This window comes from Cyprinodon variegatus, unplaced genomic scaffold, assembly GCF_000732505.1.
Source record: "Cyprinodon variegatus isolate N-32 unplaced genomic scaffold, C_variegatus-1.0 Scaffold150, whole genome shotgun sequence".
Lineage (NCBI taxonomy): Eukaryota > Metazoa > Chordata > Actinopteri > Cyprinodontiformes > Cyprinodontidae > Cyprinodon > Cyprinodon variegatus.
Genome location: NW_015150603.1, coordinates 589,331 through 609,817, shown reverse-complemented (window position 1 = coordinate 609,817; position 20,487 = coordinate 589,331). Strand labels below are relative to the sequence as shown.

Below are 20,487 nucleotides of genomic sequence, written 5' to 3'. Positions count from 1 at the left end.
TTACGACACCTGGTCAAGGTCTATTACCACTGATGGGAAGTCATTGCTAGCCTGGACAAAGTAGGTCTGGATGGGCAGTGTAAATCCCTCATCAATTAGCTGTACATTTGATCAATTAACCAAGACCTTGTGTTTGTTTGGTGCATCTGTGGGAAACAGTTACTTTAAATAGACAGAAAAAGAACACACATACATAGACACACACCCGCTAAAGCCACAAAAAGTGACCTCACTTGTGTTAAAGAGAGGGCTTATGTTCTGGGTGGGTGACATCCCGACCACATGATTAACATGTGTATGTAAGGAGAGTGATTGCAACCGTTTCTGTGTATGCGTCTGTGTAAAAGGGGAGCAAGATGTTGAAAAGTGTTTGAGAACGAATAAGAGACACAGCAGCTGATTTTGAAAGTGCCAACTAAGAATTAGCTGCCATCTAAGAGTTTTCTTTGAAATTTCCCCAGGACTCTGTGGAAGTTAAGTTTTTTGTGACATTTTGTGAAAATGTGCGAGCAAAAGGCACCTTCCAAGTAAAACTCTGCACACCCGTGCGTGCTTGTCTTCAGTGGGATGTGTGAAGTGGTTCTGTCGGAGCAGCTGTGGAAGTGATTTCATAAGGCTTCGCTCTCGGGATCCAGCCTTTAGAATACTAATGGATCTTTGCTACGCTGCTCTAAGTGGTACAAATTTAGTTTGATAGTTCAGCTTCTGTGTTATTTGTATTGCTAGCCCTTTTCTCTTCCCCTTCTCTATCTTGTCGAGGTCCCACAGGAGTCAGTGTGTGTTCTAACATACGCTTTGGAAGACTTGGTTATTTTAGCTTTAGTGAAACAAAAGGAGAGACTTCAGATAATGAATATTGCACAAACTGTTTGTGGAGTACAGGACGGAGGTTTCTGCATTTACATTCACCCCCGTCAATGCCTCCCACTCCATGATATCAATAGAAACATTTTGTTAGTGGTGTTTGGGAAAAATAGTTACTAAACAGGCTGCTGTAGCTGAAGTGAAGAGCACCAAAGGGCCCCTGTGGAGGAGCTGTAGTGCAGCCAGCACGGTTTTGCAGCCTTAGGCTATGGATGAGAGCGTTTACTAATGCAAAGTTGCTATCAGAGCTGTTTACTTTTGAAATTTAAGGCTTTGCACACATTTATTTTTTGACTTAATGGAAACATTTCACATGAGCTGCAGGAAACTGGTGAATAAATGACCATTCAAGTGCTGGGCAAATACATAAAAGAAATCAATGCATAGATGTGCCAAAATTTTAACCAAAAGATGAGTGATCAAAGGTTAGCACATAGCTTCAGTTAACACAGAAAGCATCAATCAGTCTCCAAATCTGAGTGTAGTGATGGACTCGGTCCCAAACCTTCAAATTATCATAAAGACATAAAATCAGCCTCTTCAGCCCCTGTCACACCTTGACGATTTAGCCAGCCTATGCCTGACGTCCCGGAATCTTCAAAAGTTGCTGGCATACATTGAACTTTCTATGTATTTTTTTAAATTTTTTGCGTAAACAGAGTATTCATAACAAGTCAGAACTTATGTCCAGCAATGCACCCTGAGGTTCCCGGCCTGCATAAAAAGATTTCTTTGATCCGGGAATTAACCTAGTAGCTGTTTACCGTGAGCCAAAAGAAAAAAATAAAAAGAAAGAAAGAAAGAAGGTTTTTAGTTGCAGCAGATTGAGCTCTGTGGAAGTTTAGGAAGTTTGGGAAATTTGTTGGTCGTGGCCGTGGGCGTGAACGCAGGGAGGATCCATCACACTCACAAGCTTGCTCACCCAACAACTGTTACAGAGTCAAATTGATTACATGCTGATGTTGGAGAAAAGTTAGTATGTATTCCCATCTCAGACTTGCCGGATCCTCCATCTCTTGTGGAACGTCTGGAGTAGTACTGAGGCTTTTCTCCTGTGAACCCCATTTTATACCAAAATGCTGCCAATATGCCATTAAACAGTAGCTACAAGTTAGAAACACATTCAGTGGTCGTCTGGAACATATCAAATTCATTGATATGCGTCGGAGATAAGTTCTTTATAAGTTAATCATAGGTTATGCACAAGTTACTCATAGGCTTTGGATAAGCTGGACACCACGACTTATGAGTAACTTAGACTTAACATATGTCAACGATCAAATAACTTACCTGTAACTTATTCCCCAAGTATGAGCATATACTGGCATATGTAGATGTACTCGACGTATGTCGACATGTGCCAGAATGCTTCAGCGTGCTCATAACTACATACAAAACGCACCCATAACCTATCCAACGTATGCAAGCGCTTTTGACAGATTTTTCGTACGCCTGGCATACCCTGGCTGAATCTTCAAATTGTGACAGGGGGCTTTATCAGCCAATCAAGGTCTCCAGGATGAAAGGACTAACGATCAGCAGGACTTTGAAAGACTAATTGATGCGTTCTTTTTTAGTAGAATTGATTACTGTAATGGTGACTTCACAGGTCTGATAAATATTCGATCAACAGCTACATTTGATCCAGAATGCTGTTGCCCACATCCTCACTAAAACTAAGAAAGTGGAGCACATCTTCATTAGAATGGCTCACTGTCTCTCAAAGAATAGACTTTAAAACACTTCTGTTTGTCTTTAAAGCACTGAATAGCTTTGCTCCAAGATGCATTACAGACTAGTTGTCAGTGCATCAACCAGATTGACATCTCAAGTCTCCTGGTTCAAGTCTTCTTTGTACAACCAGAAGTTTGTAGTCTAACTTTCATTCCGTTTTCTTAATAGTTTTAGCTTTTTTTCAAATAATCATATATTGTTTTATATTTCTCTTATTTTAATGTATTTCTTTAACTATTTAACTAAACTGTTTCCTCTGTGTCCCTTTTCTCCTGATGTACTTGGAATTGTCTTGACACTCAATTGTGCTATATAAATGAAATTGCCTTGCATAAACCACACAGTGGTCTTTGCAAATCTGAACACATTTATGGGCAACAGAGTAAAGAGGCTGAGCACAATTATACCCCACAGTTTATAAGTCTTGAGTTTTGAGATAAAAAGAAAATAATTTCCCACCAGGTTTATGGTATGTTTTAAAAGGACCTTTTTAGTTGTTTTTTTTTTTAACAGTGTCCTGTCTGGCAGTGTGGCAATAAGAATAATTGTCTTGATGCCAAAAAGAGCCCAACAGATTTTACTTTCACAAGTAGAGCAGTACGGCAATTGCTATATTGCTCCACTTGTTTCTTGCATATAAATTGCTTTATTATAAATATCTCTCCTTTGTTTCACCAAAGCTGATATATAACTTTTTAGTTCTTAACAACCACCAAGAGCACTTAGGACTAAAGCTACATTTAGGTCATCACACTTAATGAACAGGCACAGCTTCATAAAATCCTTGACGATTTGTTTGAAAACTTGAAGAACATAATACCTAGATGTGGGCAGAGGAAGCTAGATTTGAAGATCCTAACAAAAAATGTAAGTTTTATTGCCTGTGGAATGGGAAACAACTTTCAATCCGTTGCTCTCTGTTTGATTGCTTTTTTTATTCCGTAAAAGTTCAAAAAATTCACTGGACTTGGTTTCCAAAGTTTGAAGACGTTTCGCCGAAGACGTTTCGCTTTCTCAATTCAAAATTGAATTGAGAAAGCTTCGTGGAGAGGTGGCGAAACATCTTCAAACTTTGGAAACCAAGTCCAGTGGACTTTTTGAACTTTTACGGAATGCATATGACCTGGATGACTGAGAATCTTCATCAGCTGATTGCTTTTTTAGTTTAAACCGTCAACAGTAATAGAATTAATTGACTTTCTGTGTGTCTGTCCACTTAAGGAGGCGACGGCGCTCCAGCAGCAGTTCCTCCCAGAGTTCATCTCGCAGGAAGAGGAGCAGAAGTGGAGACAGAGATAAAGGAAGAAGCCACCGCTCGCACAGGTCTCGCAGTCGGGACAGAAGGTAGCACATGTTTTTTCCAGATATTTGGACATAAAAACTCTTGTCTTAGTATCACATACTTATGTATGCAGGCAGTCTTCGTTGCCCTTGCTGTGTGTTTGTGTTAATAAAGCAGAGATATAGCACATATGCCCAACTAACTCCAATTTCTCTGCCAAATACATCTCTTCTTTCAGTCATTGATTCTATTGCAAAATTACCATGCTTTCATAGAGACATGAAATATAATTATTATTCAAGTGTATCTCTCCTTTTTTCTTCTTTTTGATCTCTTAAAGAAAGGGTTAATCATGCAAAACTAATGTGTAAACATCTACACACATGTGTAGTATGTGTTCACAAATCTAAAGCCAGAAAGAGCCCAGCATCCCTTTCAGAATTTCTCTGTATGGTGATTCATGTCATTAGCATCACTAATCTGTTGCTAATGAACCAGTAAACTCTTCTGTTTTTTAAATCCCTCTCACACACATGATGCCTGAAACTCACAAAAACATGCACAGATGTACAATTGGAGGAAAGGTTTCCGTAATATATGCGCGAGCAAGGCCCTTTGTTTACTTGTGTATGGCTGCGGGGGAGAGCAGCAATCATTTTAATCACAAAGGGAAAAACTGTTTTAATATCTTCATTACAGAGATTTTGGGGTGAGTGGATTATACCACGGAGGTGCTTTGACACGTGTGGTTAATGGTGTCATGAAATGAGACCACACTTTTTCCAGCCACAGAACAAGCAACGAACCTCAGTGCCGAGGGGATTCAGATGAGCGCACATTTTGCTTTTTCGTCCCCCGGCTCTCTGCCTTGTTGATCACTCTGTAGAATGGCCGGCGATTAAAACATCGTTGAAAAGTGGCATAGCTGGTGTGTGGTGAGATGAAAGGTGGAGGGGATTTGGGGAGATTTAGGACTATAGTCTACAACGTCGGTGTTTGCAAAATGCTGCGCTGTGATTAGAAGGGCTCCGTTGTGTAATCGGCTTAACGGAGAGCGAGGAGCAGGTAGGCAGGCCGGCATCACTGAGAGGAAATATTGGGGTGCCTCGAGATGGAGGTAGGAAGGTAGAAAATGGGAGCTTTACTAATGAATTCTTGCTGCTGAGTGATGGCAGCTCAAGTCTTTAGATATAGAATGATCCATATCCCTGTTTCTTGTCTTGGTATGGCTGTCGATGCAACATATTTTGTTTAAAATATTTAAATATTAAACATAAACCAATAAAAAAGTGAGGTTCTTCTGTTGCAGCCTGATTTGTACAGGCAGTGTATATTTATGTAAAAGATGCCAGATTTGAAATGTTCCAAGATGTAGGATGGGATTTAAGACTTTATGCAAAATGCATTTATTTGTTGTTGTTTTTGCTTGACCTTGTGACACCCCAACATCTGTAGATTAATGATCTATTTAATTTCTCCCAAGCGGATGAGTATTGGTTCGCTTAATAATCAGAAAGTAGGTCTAGTTGCTATCAGCTGTAGCTAAATGGCATTTGAAATGCTGGTGTGAGTCTTCAAAAATTCAATTTAATTTATTTATGTAGCACCAATTCACAACACATGTAATCTAATGTCATTTTAAAGAGAAAATTTAACCAGATCGTACAGTCAGATTGGTTCAAAGTTTTCTATCTAAGGAAAACCAGCTGATTGCATCGATCGTTGAGTCAACGGAAATCCTTCACACCAAACATGCATGTACAGCTTCCAAAGGGAAGAACCATACTCTATCAAGGAATAGACAAAACAATATTTTTCAGTGTTTATAAAGGGTTTTTAATCTTATCTTTATATATTTTTTTTTATTTTATATTTTTATAATACTTTTGTAAAATCCACTATAAATAATTTTATCATTATAATTGTTGTCTTTATTTTTTAACACAACTATATCATTATTTCCTTCATCACCAGGGTTTTGAACCTCATCTTTCTTTAACAGTCGCTCTCATACTCTCAGCAGCACAAATGATTTGCACACTTTATTGTATCGGAACAGAACCATTTCTGACGCTTTTAAGTTTTGCACTTGCAATCTCCTCATTGCATGCTCAGAATTATTTTGCCCATTGAATTAGTGCTGCTTTTTTGATTACTTGAAAATCAGTAATCAAAATAATAATCATTTCCTAAGCGACTGTAGTTGTTATTATATGCGTTCATTTTTTGTGTGCTAACCTGTGGTAATATTATTATATCATTAATATTATTATTATTATTATACCACCAAAATCACACTTGTCTTCTTACGCTGATCAGCAATCGTCTTTAAAAAGTTATCCGAATGCTGTTTGGTTCATCATTTGTCTTAATTGTTCCAGCTTTATGTCGCTTTCAGTACTTGATAAAGGCGTCTTTATGAGGAAGAATCTTCCCTTTAGAAGCCTCTATGTCTATGTTGGACACAGCCGAGCCAACCCACAGTGAGTTTAATGAAAGAAACTGGATGTGCACAATTCTCTGAGCACCATTTGTCAGTGCATGTGTGGGTAGGGTTGCTTGGGTTAGCTGAGAGGCTCGCTGATGGATCAGAGGAGAATTGAGGGGACAGGACCTTGTGATTGATACTTAGACAGGATATGAGGTGCCTGCCACGCCGCACCTGGCCACGCACACCCGCCCGGCTCCACCTCCAAAACGTGAAGGAGCAGCTTGGAGATGGTGACAGGAGAAAAGGAAAGGAGATGAAAAGTTGGAGGAGAATTGGGAAAAGCACAGCTTCAGTTGGGAAAGCGAGCAGCTCGGGGAGGAAGGGATAGACCGGTGAGGGGATATTATTCAGAAGAAAGGAGAATAATAAGGTCCACATCAGATATTCCTGGAGGAGAGATTAGGAGCACATTTGGCCAGTCTGGGTTGAAGCGAGGATTCTTATTACCCTCTTTTGGATCTCTCGCCTATCAATAAAAAATAAAGAGATCCATGAAATAAGAATAATGCTCCATCACATGTTTACTATTTATTTGAGCTACCTGCCTGTCTTCTCTCCCTTCCTCCTTTTAATTCCTGCCCTCAATCAGAAAAGTGCCAGGTCCCCCCAGAGGCAGTCAGTCTTGCCATGAAATGTAAAACAGACAAGAGGAACAGATTACCTATTTGCCATTAATGTTTATTCTCTTTGATGTGAGCAGGCATATCAGGCAGTTTGTGTGTGTGTGTGGGAGGGGGGTGGGGGGGCTTCATGTGGGAGGCTGATGCACGTATGTGCAGATTTCTGTGAATGCATGCTCATATGGGGGGTTAGGGGGATGTCAGCGAATAGTCCGCTGGGGGAGAGCAGTGTGGAGCCTGGCAGCTGCAGAGTACAGCGATGTGATCAGTGCAACAAAGACGACACAGCCTCTCATCACAGCTGGATCACAGGCTCTTCTTTAGGTGAGCTGTAGTGCTCAGCTTCTAATGGCGACCGCAGCAGGGGTTAAATGTGTGTGGCTCAGTCAGTCAATCTCTCCAGGTGCTCATTCGCAACTCTCTAACAGCTCTAACGGAAGGTGAGGAGGAATCTCTGCCACAACAAACCCACAGCTTGACCATTTAGGCGGAGGCTTTGTCAGGTGCGCACACATAGATTAGCTTTTACTTCTGGAACACACGCACTGATTTACTTCATGAATATTTTAGAGGTGTGTTGAGTTAGCAGGTCAAAGTGCTGGCGTCAGGGTTTGGCCCCGCAAGCACTGGAGTACCTTCATAGCTAGGTTGCTGTCTTCAGTCAAAGGAGAAATAGACCTTTAATTATCAGTCTTTCCCTCTAGGGAGATGGCAAACGCATCAACCAGCACGCTGAATCAGACACCCACATTCAGCCACCTGTGAGGTAGAGGTCAAAAGGAGGGCCTAGTTAAAGCAAAATGATGGCTGAGGACTAAATCGCTCCAATTATTCTGTGATTAAGTTCAGAAAATAATTTGAGGTATCTGTACAATTCATTGTTAAACATCCTAAACTGAATGCAGTAGTTCAATTAGTTAATTGTTCCATTTTAGCCTGAATTCTGCTCATGATTTTGATTGAAATCAGAACAAGTGATTTTTCTGTTGTTAGGTGTATGAAGTGGCTCCAAACAATGATCAAGTCAGACTTCAGTTTAAACTTAATATCTCTTTAATCTAAGGAAAACCCTAAATTATAATATTGAAGAAATAGAAGTTGTACTTAACTTGATTTGATATAATTGGTTCAGGATAAAAGCTGCATTTATGCCAGAGGTAATTTGGACTTTTTTCCTGGAAATAAGCAGAAGGTGTGTTTGTACTGGATGAAAATTAGAAATAACCTCTAAAGCTTATTGATATTTTATTTTTTACACTTAATATATATATATATATATATATATATATATATATATATATATATATATATATATATATATATCTTTTTTTTTTTTTTTTTACTAACTTTAAGCTTAAATTAACAATTAACGGATGCATTGACCAGATTATTGATATATTATTTTTGTTTAACTTTGATCCTTTCCTTAATTATAATAAATGATATTCAAATAGTTTCCAAGGCTCAGCTCTGTGTAATGAATAGATAAATAATGTTTCAAAGCAGGAAACATCATTTGGTAGTGACATCATAAACAAAGGTTAAATGCTGAAAACATAAAGTACACCTCCTTTACTGTAATACATGAAGTCTTCCTGCTCTCTGTTGTGGTTCATTTATAGAAACTAACATGGATGAGAAGCCATCCTTTTGAATAGCTATTTACATCTACGGTGCCTTTTTTTACACTTGAAAACCTCATTGAAGCAGAAATGTCTAACTTTTGAGTCTCCCTCCCAACTTCTAATTTTCACAGTAAAAAGTGTTGTTAGGGCGGTCTAGGAGGAACTCTGGCCATTAAAAACTGTCATGCATGTCGACCGGCAGAGGTGCTTGAGCAGAAACCTAAATGCGAAGAAGCTCTTTTTCTTGGTTTGATTTGTTTGCTTCGTACCACCATGGGTACTTTTTGTGATATCACTGTTGTGTAACTCCACCTCTGCTCTCTGTGAGGCCAAAGTAAAGCTCCAAGCATGCATGCACACACACTCACACACACGCAGTTGAGCAATGGCCTGGTATTTATTTCACACAGCAATTTTCCCCCTGTATGAGATGAGGTGTCGTACATCTGCTAGATAGCTTTTTCTGCCGTGCTCCAATGTAAGAGTGCAAAAGGTCATCTAGGCTGCTCGGGATTGGAGAGAGCGGAGGTGAGGAACTGAAGGGTGGTGCAGCTAGGGCCTAAGGAGAGAGAGAGAGGAAAGAACAGGCCAGCTGGTTGAGTGTGAGAAGATTGAACTCGGATGGGGAACCACCATATTGTCGACGAACGTTAAAGCTCCTCAGCCTCGATCACCGGCTCCCCTTCCAAGCCAGAGTGAGATACCAGCACATTAGTGTCCGTCATGTCTTTATTTACAGAAATCAGTGTGCGAATGCAGTGTAGCAGGTGGGTTTGGGTGTTTCTGGCCTCACCAGGAAACAGCCCTGAGTGTGTTTTGAGGACATGACAAGTGAATTCTGAGTGGTTGTGTTGTTTCTGGAGAACCACACGCAACTGATAGAGGTGCTGATGGATGGATAATAAAATCAAGAGCAAAACAAGAAAAGTTTAAATCTACCTTCTTTCTAGGAACCCACATAAACGCATAATGTTCTCATATGTGTGTGTGTTCATCTTCTATTGGACTAAAGTGTGTTGGAGTGTTGCTACTGGAGTTTGAGTGCGAGCTCAAGGCTGTTTTTTTTTTTTATATTCCACCTGTCTGTTATCCCATGGCCTCTCAACATCTTCTCTTCTCCCCTTTCCACAAGATGACATTCTGCCCTTTCTTCCTTCTTTCCCTATTACTGGACCTGCAGAGGGTTGATTTAAACTGAAAGATGACCTGGTTTGGTTCAGCTACGTCTTCTCTACTCCATAAAAATCAACATGCTTCCAGTCGTAAGATCTGAACGCGTTTGTTGTTGCGCCTCTCTTTTCCTCCCTCTCTCCGTCTTGCTCTCTTTCTGTGTTGTCGTTTTTATTTATCTGTTGTAAAGGCCAGTCAAGCGCTGCTCAGCTTTGTTGTCAGAAACCTTTATTTACCAAAGGGAGGAATAAGTGACTGACACAGACAGCCTCTTTCATCCCTTTCTCGCCGCAAGCAGTGTTCCCCTCCACCGCCAGAGGAAAGCCGCCCCCCTCCCTCCGCTCTCCTCTCACTCCTGCCAAACTGCTCCCCTTTCCCTTCACACTCCTGCATCCTGCAGGCTTGCAACACACCGGCCTGCTCCCCCGGGTAGCAACCTAACTGTAGAGTCTGCACTGAGTACAATGCAGACACACAACAGAAAATTCCCCTCACAACATTCATCAGCCACTCCTCTCAAACAGGTTATGGAATGAAATGGGCTCAAACAAAGACTAGTTTTTCTTCAAATGATGTACCCTCCCCTACTGCAATCATATCTGGAAACATCATTGGTAAGTAAAGCTTATTAGCCCCTTGGTTAGTCACTCTACCCCTGTTTTCTAAAAAAAGTAGTTATCTTTAAGTCATAGGTAGAAAACAATGTTTCAGAAATAAACATGCAATTCTGATGCCACTCCAGAAACTCTGCAGTATCCTCCCAGATACTTAGACAAGGCAAGACAAGGTTTCCAACTGCAGGCCTTTAGATCTACGACCCTGCAACTTTCTGATATTTCTCTATTCCAACACAGCTAAATCAAACGCCCGATTATGTCCTTATCATGCCGTCAGGCTTGGTAAAAACCTAGTACAGTAATTATCAAATCAATTGATTCAGATTTGTCTGAGCAGGGATGTGCCTACAAGTTGGAGGGTAGCAGATATGGGCGTATGGAGTTGGAAACCGCTGTCCTAAAATGGTGTGGATGCAACTTGGTGGTGTTGTTTGGATTTACCACTTGTACCAGTTATGTTCTATTAGCTTTAGGTCAGGCACTGCCTATGTAATTTTGCTACTTTAGGCCGGCTACAGAGACGGGCATTGTGGAGTCTCCAAGACGTCCCCATACCATGTATTTGTTTTGGCTAGCCACTGAACCAGGAGGGCTCAATCAGCACAATTCTGTTGATTGTACAGGTTGGACTCACCTGGTTTAGTGGTTGGGCAGAACTGATACATGGCATTGGAGATGACTTGGTGACTCCACAATGCCCATCTCTGGCCGACCATTATCATACACCAGGAGGAACACAGGACACATTGCTCTAGCAACTAAGGGGTCTAGATTTCATCCCAATATGCCTTCCAGATCAACAGGAGTGACCACTAAAGCAATCACACTAAACCATTTGCAATTCGCACATCTTTCGCTGCAGCTTAGAGTGAACTTGCTTTCATCTATGAAAACAACATTGTACCACTGCAAAACCTGACAATTTGAGCATTTTCTTACTGATGCCAGTTGATCTCTACAGTGTCGGGCAGCAAGCACAGGGCCTCCAACAGAACGTCAAAACCCTGAGGCCATCATCATAGACTTTGTTTCTAAAGGTTTGACCAAAGAGATTCATGCCAGTGGCCAACTTGAGCTGAGAAATCTAATAAAACTGACACACCTTGGAAATGGTTTTTATCTTTCAACAGCAGCCTTTGTTAGGGCTGGGCAATATGACTTAAAAACCTAATTTCATATTTTCCTTGCAAATATGATTAATTAATTTTCTTTCCCCAGAAGTTTGATAATAAAAAAAAAAACAAATGACATGCATTTCTATCAAAGACGGGAAGTGACCTTAACCTAAAGGGTAACAAAAGTCAAGCTTTGAAATATACTTGTACAACAATCAATCAATTTAAAGTGAACTATATACGAAAAGACATCTTGTAACGTAAAGTATGGAGCTGACATTCTTAGCTACGGAATTCCAACAAATCTCCAGTTCTTCCATTGCAGTACCTTGTACACACCCAGTTCTTATGTTTTTTCTTGATCTTCTCAGTCATTTTCTTTATCAGCGATATATTTATCACCACCCGCTGACTGGGAGTTTTTCTGCCTTTGTCAGTACCCACATATCTGCGAAGCATGGGGACATCTGCAGAGAACACTATTTATGTCCACCAAGCTTCTTGGTTGTGTGGACAGTAGGGGTGGTCCCTCATACTCTATGTAAATGCCAACCAGTTCTTTGGAAGGAAGTCATATTATCACAACCATGAAATATTGTGGGATTTTCAGTGGATATGTGTACTTTTGATACTGAAATTTCTGTCTTTCCATTGATTGGATGTAAAGCATGTAATGGTTTCTTGTATATGAAAGATGCTAAAGAAAGACACATACCTTGCCCAGCCATCGGTGAGGGAGATAAAAATGAAGACATCATATTAAACTTTTTTGACCTTCACAACTCTTTGCACAATCTGAAGTTCAAAATCTGTATTTTTTAGGTAAAGCTTTTTGAATGGAACACCAGAGACATGTGACCGGTAACTTCAAATAGGTTTAGCAAACAAAGAATCTTTACTTTTGATCATTGAAATCTAGTCAAACATCTGCAAATTCGCACTTTTCACGGTGGAAAGGCAAATTTCTCTGTTTTATAATGAAACCTCCAAATGCCAATGACTAATAACATTCAATCCACCCTTCTTGCATTCACTTTGTGGCTGTGAAAAGCTTCATCCGTCTGGCCAGATCAACAGAAAGAAATTGAACACCAAATGTAGCTCCCTCTCTCTCTCTCCATCTCCTTCTAGCCTTCTCTCTGTCTCTCGCTCCCATTTAAGCTTCTTGAAGTTCTTCCAAATTGGGTTTTAAATGCCAATTAGGAGGTTGAATGTAGTAAAATAAAAGCAAATGCAGGCAGGATGGCCTCACCTTCTGGCTGGTTAGGCTTCAGAGAGAGCCGAGCCGGACCTTTGGCTCCCAGCGAGGCTTTGAGAGAAATATCCTGCCTAATGAACACATTAATTAGAACCATAACTATTTATAAGATGGTAATTAGAAACGAAGGGAGGTAAACTGGGCTTTTCCTGCAATTAATGGAGGATTAATTACGGGAGCTAATGAAGTGGATTTTTGAAACGCGTGGAGGTGAAGTACAGAGATGTGCAGCTTGCTTTGTGATCACTGGCATAATTATTTTCTCCAGCACCAAAGCGTTTGAGGCCCTGGTCCTCGCTGGCTCATACCGGCTAATAAGCATCATTGCATCGTTATATATGCACTTAAAAAGACTTGCCACTGAAATGACTGTCTAATTATTTCTAATTGGCAGGCCCTGTGTGTTGTCATTGAGCTGTTGGGAATGTTGGCAGAGCCCTGGGTCTAATAACGCTCAGGGCGGAGAAGGTTGGGAGAGAGAGAGAGAGAAAGAAAAAGAGATATAGGTGGACAGCGACGCAAAGATGGTGAAGAGGAGGGGAGGGAGGGGGCTGTGGCTTCCACTGGTTGCCTGCTGCTTACAGTCCGACTTGCACATTGGCCCCTAGTGTCAGTCTCCCAGCAGGACATCTGGACATCATGTGAGCTCGGACGCACTCAGAGGTCACCTTGCCAAGTATTCAATTAGACGACTTTTATGAAATCTGTGCATGTTTTCCCTTCTTTTATTGAAATACCTCTGGTTTTAATTTATGCACAAATAAACACAACCGTCTGTGAGTTTTTTTTTATACTTTAAAGAAGCGCACAAGGAAAGAAGAGGTGGGGGTTATGTTTATTTGCTCTGCTTGATTTGATTGGCAGGTTCTGAGAGTGCATAATGGACCAACCTCAGTCAGCTGCTCATGCTGGGACACTAGCCATATGGATGCCAACACTCGAAGGATGCTGGCACAGACTTAACTGTTAACTTTCTAACATGCATACAGCAGAAATCAGACATTTACATGCAGTGCATGAAAAGATGCACAACCTTTCTTTTCTAAGACTTTGAAATTTAAATAATACAAAACATTTCCTGTATCAGGTCAGTAAAGATTACATTTTATCTATCTGCTAAATGATGGAGTTATATAAATATATATACTTTTTACTTTATTGTCAGAAGTCGATCAGTTCAAACCAAGTATTAAAAACACAAAGAGACTCTGAAGCATCCAATTTAAAAGGGAGACCGCTTGTTGTCCAAGAGATAAACATGTTGGGATGTAAGTAATGAGTAATAAAACCCAGGACAAAAGCATAACACAACTGGCCGAAGCTGGTCAGAGAGTCATGATCTACAGTAAAATGATGCCCAACCAGGAAAGAAGAAGCTGCTTCAACAAAAGCAACACCTTAAAAGTCAGATTATGCACTTAAGAGTTGTGGAGGTACTGCAGGAGGGGTCAGCGATGAGGTGCAACATTTTCTCTGGATATTTTACTCCTCTTTTCGTAGAGGGGTTTTCAACAGCTTTACTATGAATCAACAACCCTTATTGTTTGGCATTTTCTAAATCAAACCTATGATAGTGGTCCTAACGAACCTGACTGAACAGGACAAGTTTAGTCAACTTGAGAGTTGTATTGAACTTCTTCTAAGCAAAGCGGAGTATTGCCTAAAATCCTGAGTAAAAACATTGTGACTCGCCTTCTCTCTGCTCTGAACATCTCAAGAGCAAATTGTTTGCTAATGGAACCAGCGCCTGCACTTGTCAGTTCACTTTGGACATGTGGAGGGCCACAAACACACCCGCCAACATGTGGTTTGGAAATTTAGCTGCGAAAGAAAAAAGAAAAAGCAAGAGAAACAATAGCTGAGAGTGGAAATGAAGATCATGTGTGGCTTGACTGGAGCTTTGATGATCATTTTGAAGTAATGAAACACTTTCTCAGTGTGCTCACCAGGGTTTCTATTAGAGATGTGTCCTCTCTTATTTGCTCTTTCTATCCACTTTGCTTTTGTCAGAGCAGGAGGAGGAGGGCGATAGATGTTGACAGCTGTTTAGTGATTGGTTGAGCAACGAACACGAAGCCGCTGTGCCAGGGCTGACTAAGAAACCTGAACATTTGGGCTTTAATATAAAGCAGAAACATTCATTTTAAATGGCAGCTGTCATGTTTAATTGGTTTGTTTTTTTTATTTTAAACCAACAGAAAGTGTTTTATTGTACTTTTGTATTTTTTGGCTTGACTTAAAGATTCTTTTATACCTACTGATATCAGCTGTCATTTAAATATTGAATACCTACATGCCATCTTTAAATGAACTATTTTCACATTGTAGCTTGGTAACTATTATTGAAACGGCTATGATTTTTATTTACACATAAAATATTTAGATATGAAAAAGAAAAGTGCAGTTTAGTTGCTATTTTTTACTGGTTATTATAGATGTGACTATTTTCTAGTACAATATTTTGTTGTTGAATCAACTTTATTTGTGTGTTTGATTGCCTGTCTGTGTACAGAATAACATGAAATGTTATGAATGGATTTTAATGACATTCTTACCAAAGGTTGACCTCAGTCCAGGGAACAATCCATTAAATTTTGGTGAAGATCCGGATCATAATCCGGATCCAGGAATCTTTTAAAGGATTCTTTAACATTATGTGGCGGAACAAGCAGGTCCCGCCTAATTATGAAGTCTGTTAGAGGCTGCAGACACACGTAGCCTGATTTATAAAGTTATTAAAGGATTTTAGGGAAATTGTTACTATAAGAGCACATCATGTCGAGAACAATTCATTAATGTTTGGTAATAATCCAGATCATATGAGAGTTTTAGATATTTTGTTACAAAATGGGGCAAAATTTGTTGCTTGACGGAGGTCTGTGCTCTTGGAGTAATTTTCTAGTTTTTAGATATGATCTGTAGATAAAAGAGTATTTTTTTTTTTCTGACAAGAACAAAATCATTTCGTTTTAATCTATTTTGTTGTCATTTTGCATGGTTGGCTCAGTTTGCTTTACTAACTGTACACAGCCGTCAGTATTCCCTGTCATAGACTGTTATCATAACTGAGATATTTGCAGGGCTATGCAGTGGCAGTTCTAAATTAAATAAACAGGGTGGTGGGGGTGAACCCAAGAGCCATTTGCAGCTGATGTATCAATTGATGCACCAACTTATGTAGTAATTGCAAACTGATCGCATTTGAATATGCCTGCTTAGTTAAAAGTGCAAAACTTCCATTTTTCTTAGTACGTAGTCTGTAATTTACAGTTATGTTCCAGCACCTCATTAGAAATATACTTATCATTATGCCTTCAGTACCAGAACCTGTGTCACATGGGGCCCGTGGGCTATGATTCTGTGGCAAAATATCAAAAACTTAAATGTAACATTACAGAAAAAGTGAGGCAAGTAAAGAGGAGCAAACCAGTATTTTGGTGAATGATGTCCAGCATCACATTTTCTGCTGAAGTCTGTTTTTCAAGAGAAGCATGACGGAGCCAACATTCCTCCGTAGAAAAAGGTTTCCTCTCTGGAAGTTTTTTAGATGCTTCCTTACTTCTGTTTTAAACACTTGGGTAATATTAAAAGCAGCTAAGGTTAATTTCACCCAGAAAGTGGGTTTCTGAACAGATCAGATCCACTCAGGTCAATAAATAGTCCTATTCTTGTCCCTACACAGCTGTTGGGTTTATATTTAGCAGAGGTGGATAGATTGTGCTCAGATAAAGGCCGTATGCATTCACCATCTATGTGGTGTATTCCAAATGTTTGGTCCTTCCTCTTGCAAAGGTTTGTCTTGCAGCACATTTCCAAAGAAGCTAAAATCTGCCCTCTATAGTCTGTGAAGCGACAGCTTTATTGGAGGGGAGAGGCCTGTTCTCTCTGAGGATTGGAGGCTTTTCTCTTGCTATTCACTCTTTAATCTTTCTTACTGCGTTTGTTTTTCCCATCACGGTCTCCTTGTTCAGCTTTGACAGAAGAGTATAAAAAATTATTTTCCAAAACTTCTTTATGAGTAAAGTCTCTGTTCCACCAGAGGACAACTTGATGTTATTCGAGCGAAGAGGCAAAAGGACTACCGCTGTTGTTTTTTCTGTTTTTTTTATTTTAACTTTTTATGGGGCGCTAGTCCATTTGTGTCGTGGGTGTTTAATTAAGTGTAGTTTCCTTTTAATAGTGGAATGTGTGCCTGCTTTTTGTCGTCCCGTTCCTCGATGTCTTTTACAGTCTGCCCACATGGTTTGTCTCACCGTTTATATATTTCTTGTACCGGAGTTGTGAGGTTCCTAAATCACTTAAGCACACGGGGCCGGAGCAGCCCCCCATTTAAACGGTAAAAGGCTGTTATGTTAAAGACCCTCAGATCTCCTACCACTTCATAAATGGCAGAAAAATACATCTTCTCTGACCAGAGTGGAGGGGGGGGGGGTTGCAGTGTCTGAGAGCACACCTGCTAATTGGAGCCAGCTTGATGTGAAGCTTGGCTGTCTGCTCAGTCTTCTCCTTAAACTCTGAATCACTTTTTTATTCTCTCTGTTTTCATCCTTGTTTTTCCTGACTCTGGCGCATCGGTAATGATTTTACTAATCTCTCCTTTTCTCTACGTAGTCCTCCGGCTGTCCTTCACCCGATGCCGTAGTATCTCATTGAAGGGTTTTATGCTATCTTGAAACATCTAAAATACTTTTTTTATTTTCCACATCTTGGTAAATAAATAAATATATATATATATAAATGAATAAAGATTCAATTTAGATTTCAGATCTTTTTTGTAAGAAAATAGGTTTACATAACAAAACTTGTCTCTAAACTGATTTGTCACATAAGGTGCTAATTTGAGCATTTTATGCATCACCAGAGAACTTTAGATTCAGGCTAAACTGGGCTGATGACCTTTAACTGAGCCCCAGCAAAAAAAAAAAAGAGCTTCATTAAACTGAACAAATGAATAAATAAAGGTATCAAAGTTCACAAACTTAAATTTTAAGTGTTTCTTTATTTTATGCCAAATTAAACCGTAGTAGGGACCATTGGCATACTTTGAAAATTGGAGGCTAGTTTCAGTAGTGTCCTGTTTTATGACTCGAAGAACTAATAAATAATTAGACACGGCCAATATTTGACTAGTTAAAAAGTTGATAGTTAAAAAGTTGAAAAAATTGAGAAATTGGAGCCGTGGTGTGATTATGCTTTAATTCTCTATTCTTAGCAAAGATGGGGGATCTGGAGTCATCAAGTCATCTCTATGTCATTTATTTGTTCTGACCAGGTGAGTCCAATCTGCACATTTTAAACCAGATTGGACTCATTTGGTTCAGTGACTGGGTAGAACAAATACATGACAAAGAGATTACTTGTTGACTCAAGATCCCCCATCTGTGATTCTTATAACCTAATGGGAAATTACACGGACCGGTTACAGTATTCCAAGGTTTTCCCATATTAAAGGGTTTTGTTATGAGATGCCAGAAAAATTCAAGTTTTACCCAATTTCACGGAGAATGGTGTAACGTTACCCTGCCCCTCCCCCACCTGTTGCTTTGCACTCCTGGTACTTCCCTTTTAAAAAAAAAAAAAAAACAAACAAACAAAACATTCCCACATCATGATACTACCACTACTGTGAGCTCATAAAAGTTTTTTCCTGACAGGTAGGGCATTTTTGGATGTCTAATCTGATTTCTGGTCACAAAAATCATAAACATGTGAAAACTAAAAATGTTTCACCTTTCACTTTTTTTTAAAGATGTTTTAAAAAGCTACAGCGGATAAGCTACTGTATAAGCTACATGTTGTCAAGCAGCTGAATGCAAACCTAAAGATGCAGCTATCTTCAGCTAGTTATAATCTTAATCTATAAACTAAGCTTTATTCTAAATCAAGCAAAGCCTTAAAAAGGTAGAGCGTTGTACGCAGTATTACTTGCAAATTTAGCTCGTGTTAAAATTTTGCTTAAGTCTGTCTAAAAACAAAGATGGCTATAAAAAAATAATTACACCTGTAATGGTGAATTTGGTATAATATTTTAGTAGGAGTTGAGATAATTTTTGCTTTCCTTTTTTGAATTAGGGTAAATTAGATACATATTTATTTTGATTCAGGGTGTAAGATCTCTTACAAAGATAGCTTTTGACCAAATGTGATCAGTCTAGTCGTCTCTATAGGATAAGAGTGAACGGTTATTAATCCAGTCTGTCTATGTATTGGCTTAAATCTTATTCATTATTTCTGTAAGTGAAATTGAACCAAAACTATTTTCCCTTGTATAAAGTACCTTGATAGGCTTTGGTTGTCAAAATGTGGTATATAGCGGTTGTAATTTTAACTGAATTAAGTTAAATACCAATGAAACTTTGTTATTTTTGTTGAAGTTATCATACCATGAGTTTCTCTTTCCAACCCACACCTAAGAGAACCAAAGTAGCTCTGTCCTATCTCAGCCATAAAGTTCCTAATTGTTTCGAGCCTTGGTGCATTAGGGAGAGAAAGGAAAGAAGGGAGTTACTGTTGTGCGAGTGACTGTAAGAGACTTGGCAAGTTATCACCTAGTCGAAAAAAGAGACCTCCACTTGACCTCACGTCTGGACCGACTGGCAGAGCCGGGCCACACAGAAAACCCCTCCCCATAACTCCAGCTGCTAATGGGTGTCATGTCGAGCTGCGGCTGCACAGAGGTCAAAGGTTGCGAGGTCGCGCCAGACGGCCAAGTTTAGGATTGCATTGCGGAGTGATGCTGCTCGTATGCGGCTAAGCGTTCTACACATGCTGCATTAAGTTCAACACACACAAACTGGTGCACATATAGATGCAGGCAGATGGAGCAAGTTTCTAACTGCTGAAAGTCGTCTTTTCCTTCAACGTTGGCTAGCTGTTTAGGCTCATATAGATCTGAGGAGTCTTTGAAGGCCTTTGAACTCTGCTAAATGACTTGACCTTGTGGCTTGTGGCAGAATCTATTCGTGTGTGTGTGTGAGTGTTTTTTTGGTGGCTGTGGGACACAGCGAGTGGGTGGCCTGCATGGGGTCTCATTTCTGCTACACGACATTGTGGGGCATTGCAGACTTTTTGTTGATGACTGCTAAATTAAAAGCAAACTAAAGATTATGAGAAATCTAAACATTGCTTTTATGAAGCAGAGGGGAACGAAGAGAGAGAGAGAGAAAAAGGAATGTTTCTGCAAATCTTTCATGCTCCATCTTTTTTGTGTTAATTGCGCTCACAGTCAGCTACTTTCCAGTGATTCCCGGCGTGTTATTTAGCGTGCAGAGTTGTATTTATGTTTCTGCAGAGCTGTGCACGCCGGATGACGGAACCAGAGTGTGTGCGTGTTCTGTGAACCGGGGGAACAGATAATGTGGCTGCTCGGAGGGAGGAGGCAGCTTGGGAAATGATTTCAACAGCTCTCATAATTAGAGGAATATCATAAATTAAACTTGTGTCTGCCGTTGCGTTTGAAGAGCACTCAAAAGTAATAAATTCTGGATGGTTAACATATTTGCATTCCATTCAGCAGGCAGCGTCAGGCGGGAACAGCTGTTTTCCACGTCTTTTTGGCAGCAGGAAATGCTCATTGCTTACTCAAGGTGCTTTCAGATACATCGAAATGGCAACAGAAAAAAAGAAACGAAAAAGGAAAGTGACTTTTTAGTGGCAACATGAAGCTGCTGTGAGGTTCCATCACTGGAAATAACTCAACGGGGAATGGCAG

At 39.9% G+C, this 20,487-nt stretch overlaps 1 protein-coding gene across 2 annotated transcripts in view; it reads left to right on the top strand.

Annotated features, from left to right (window-relative positions):
* The window catches only part of rsrc1 (arginine/serine-rich coiled-coil 1), a 173,875-nt gene that overhangs the window by 5,347 nt on the left and 148,041 nt on the right, over positions 1-20,487 (top strand). For both annotated transcript variants that reach the window (XM_015377242.1, XM_015377241.1), the window contains exon 3: positions 3,820-3,942. In XM_015377242.1, coding sequence (XP_015232728.1) covers positions 3,820-3,942 — 123 coding nt within the window. The remainder of the gene's footprint in view (positions 1-3,819; positions 3,943-20,487) is intronic.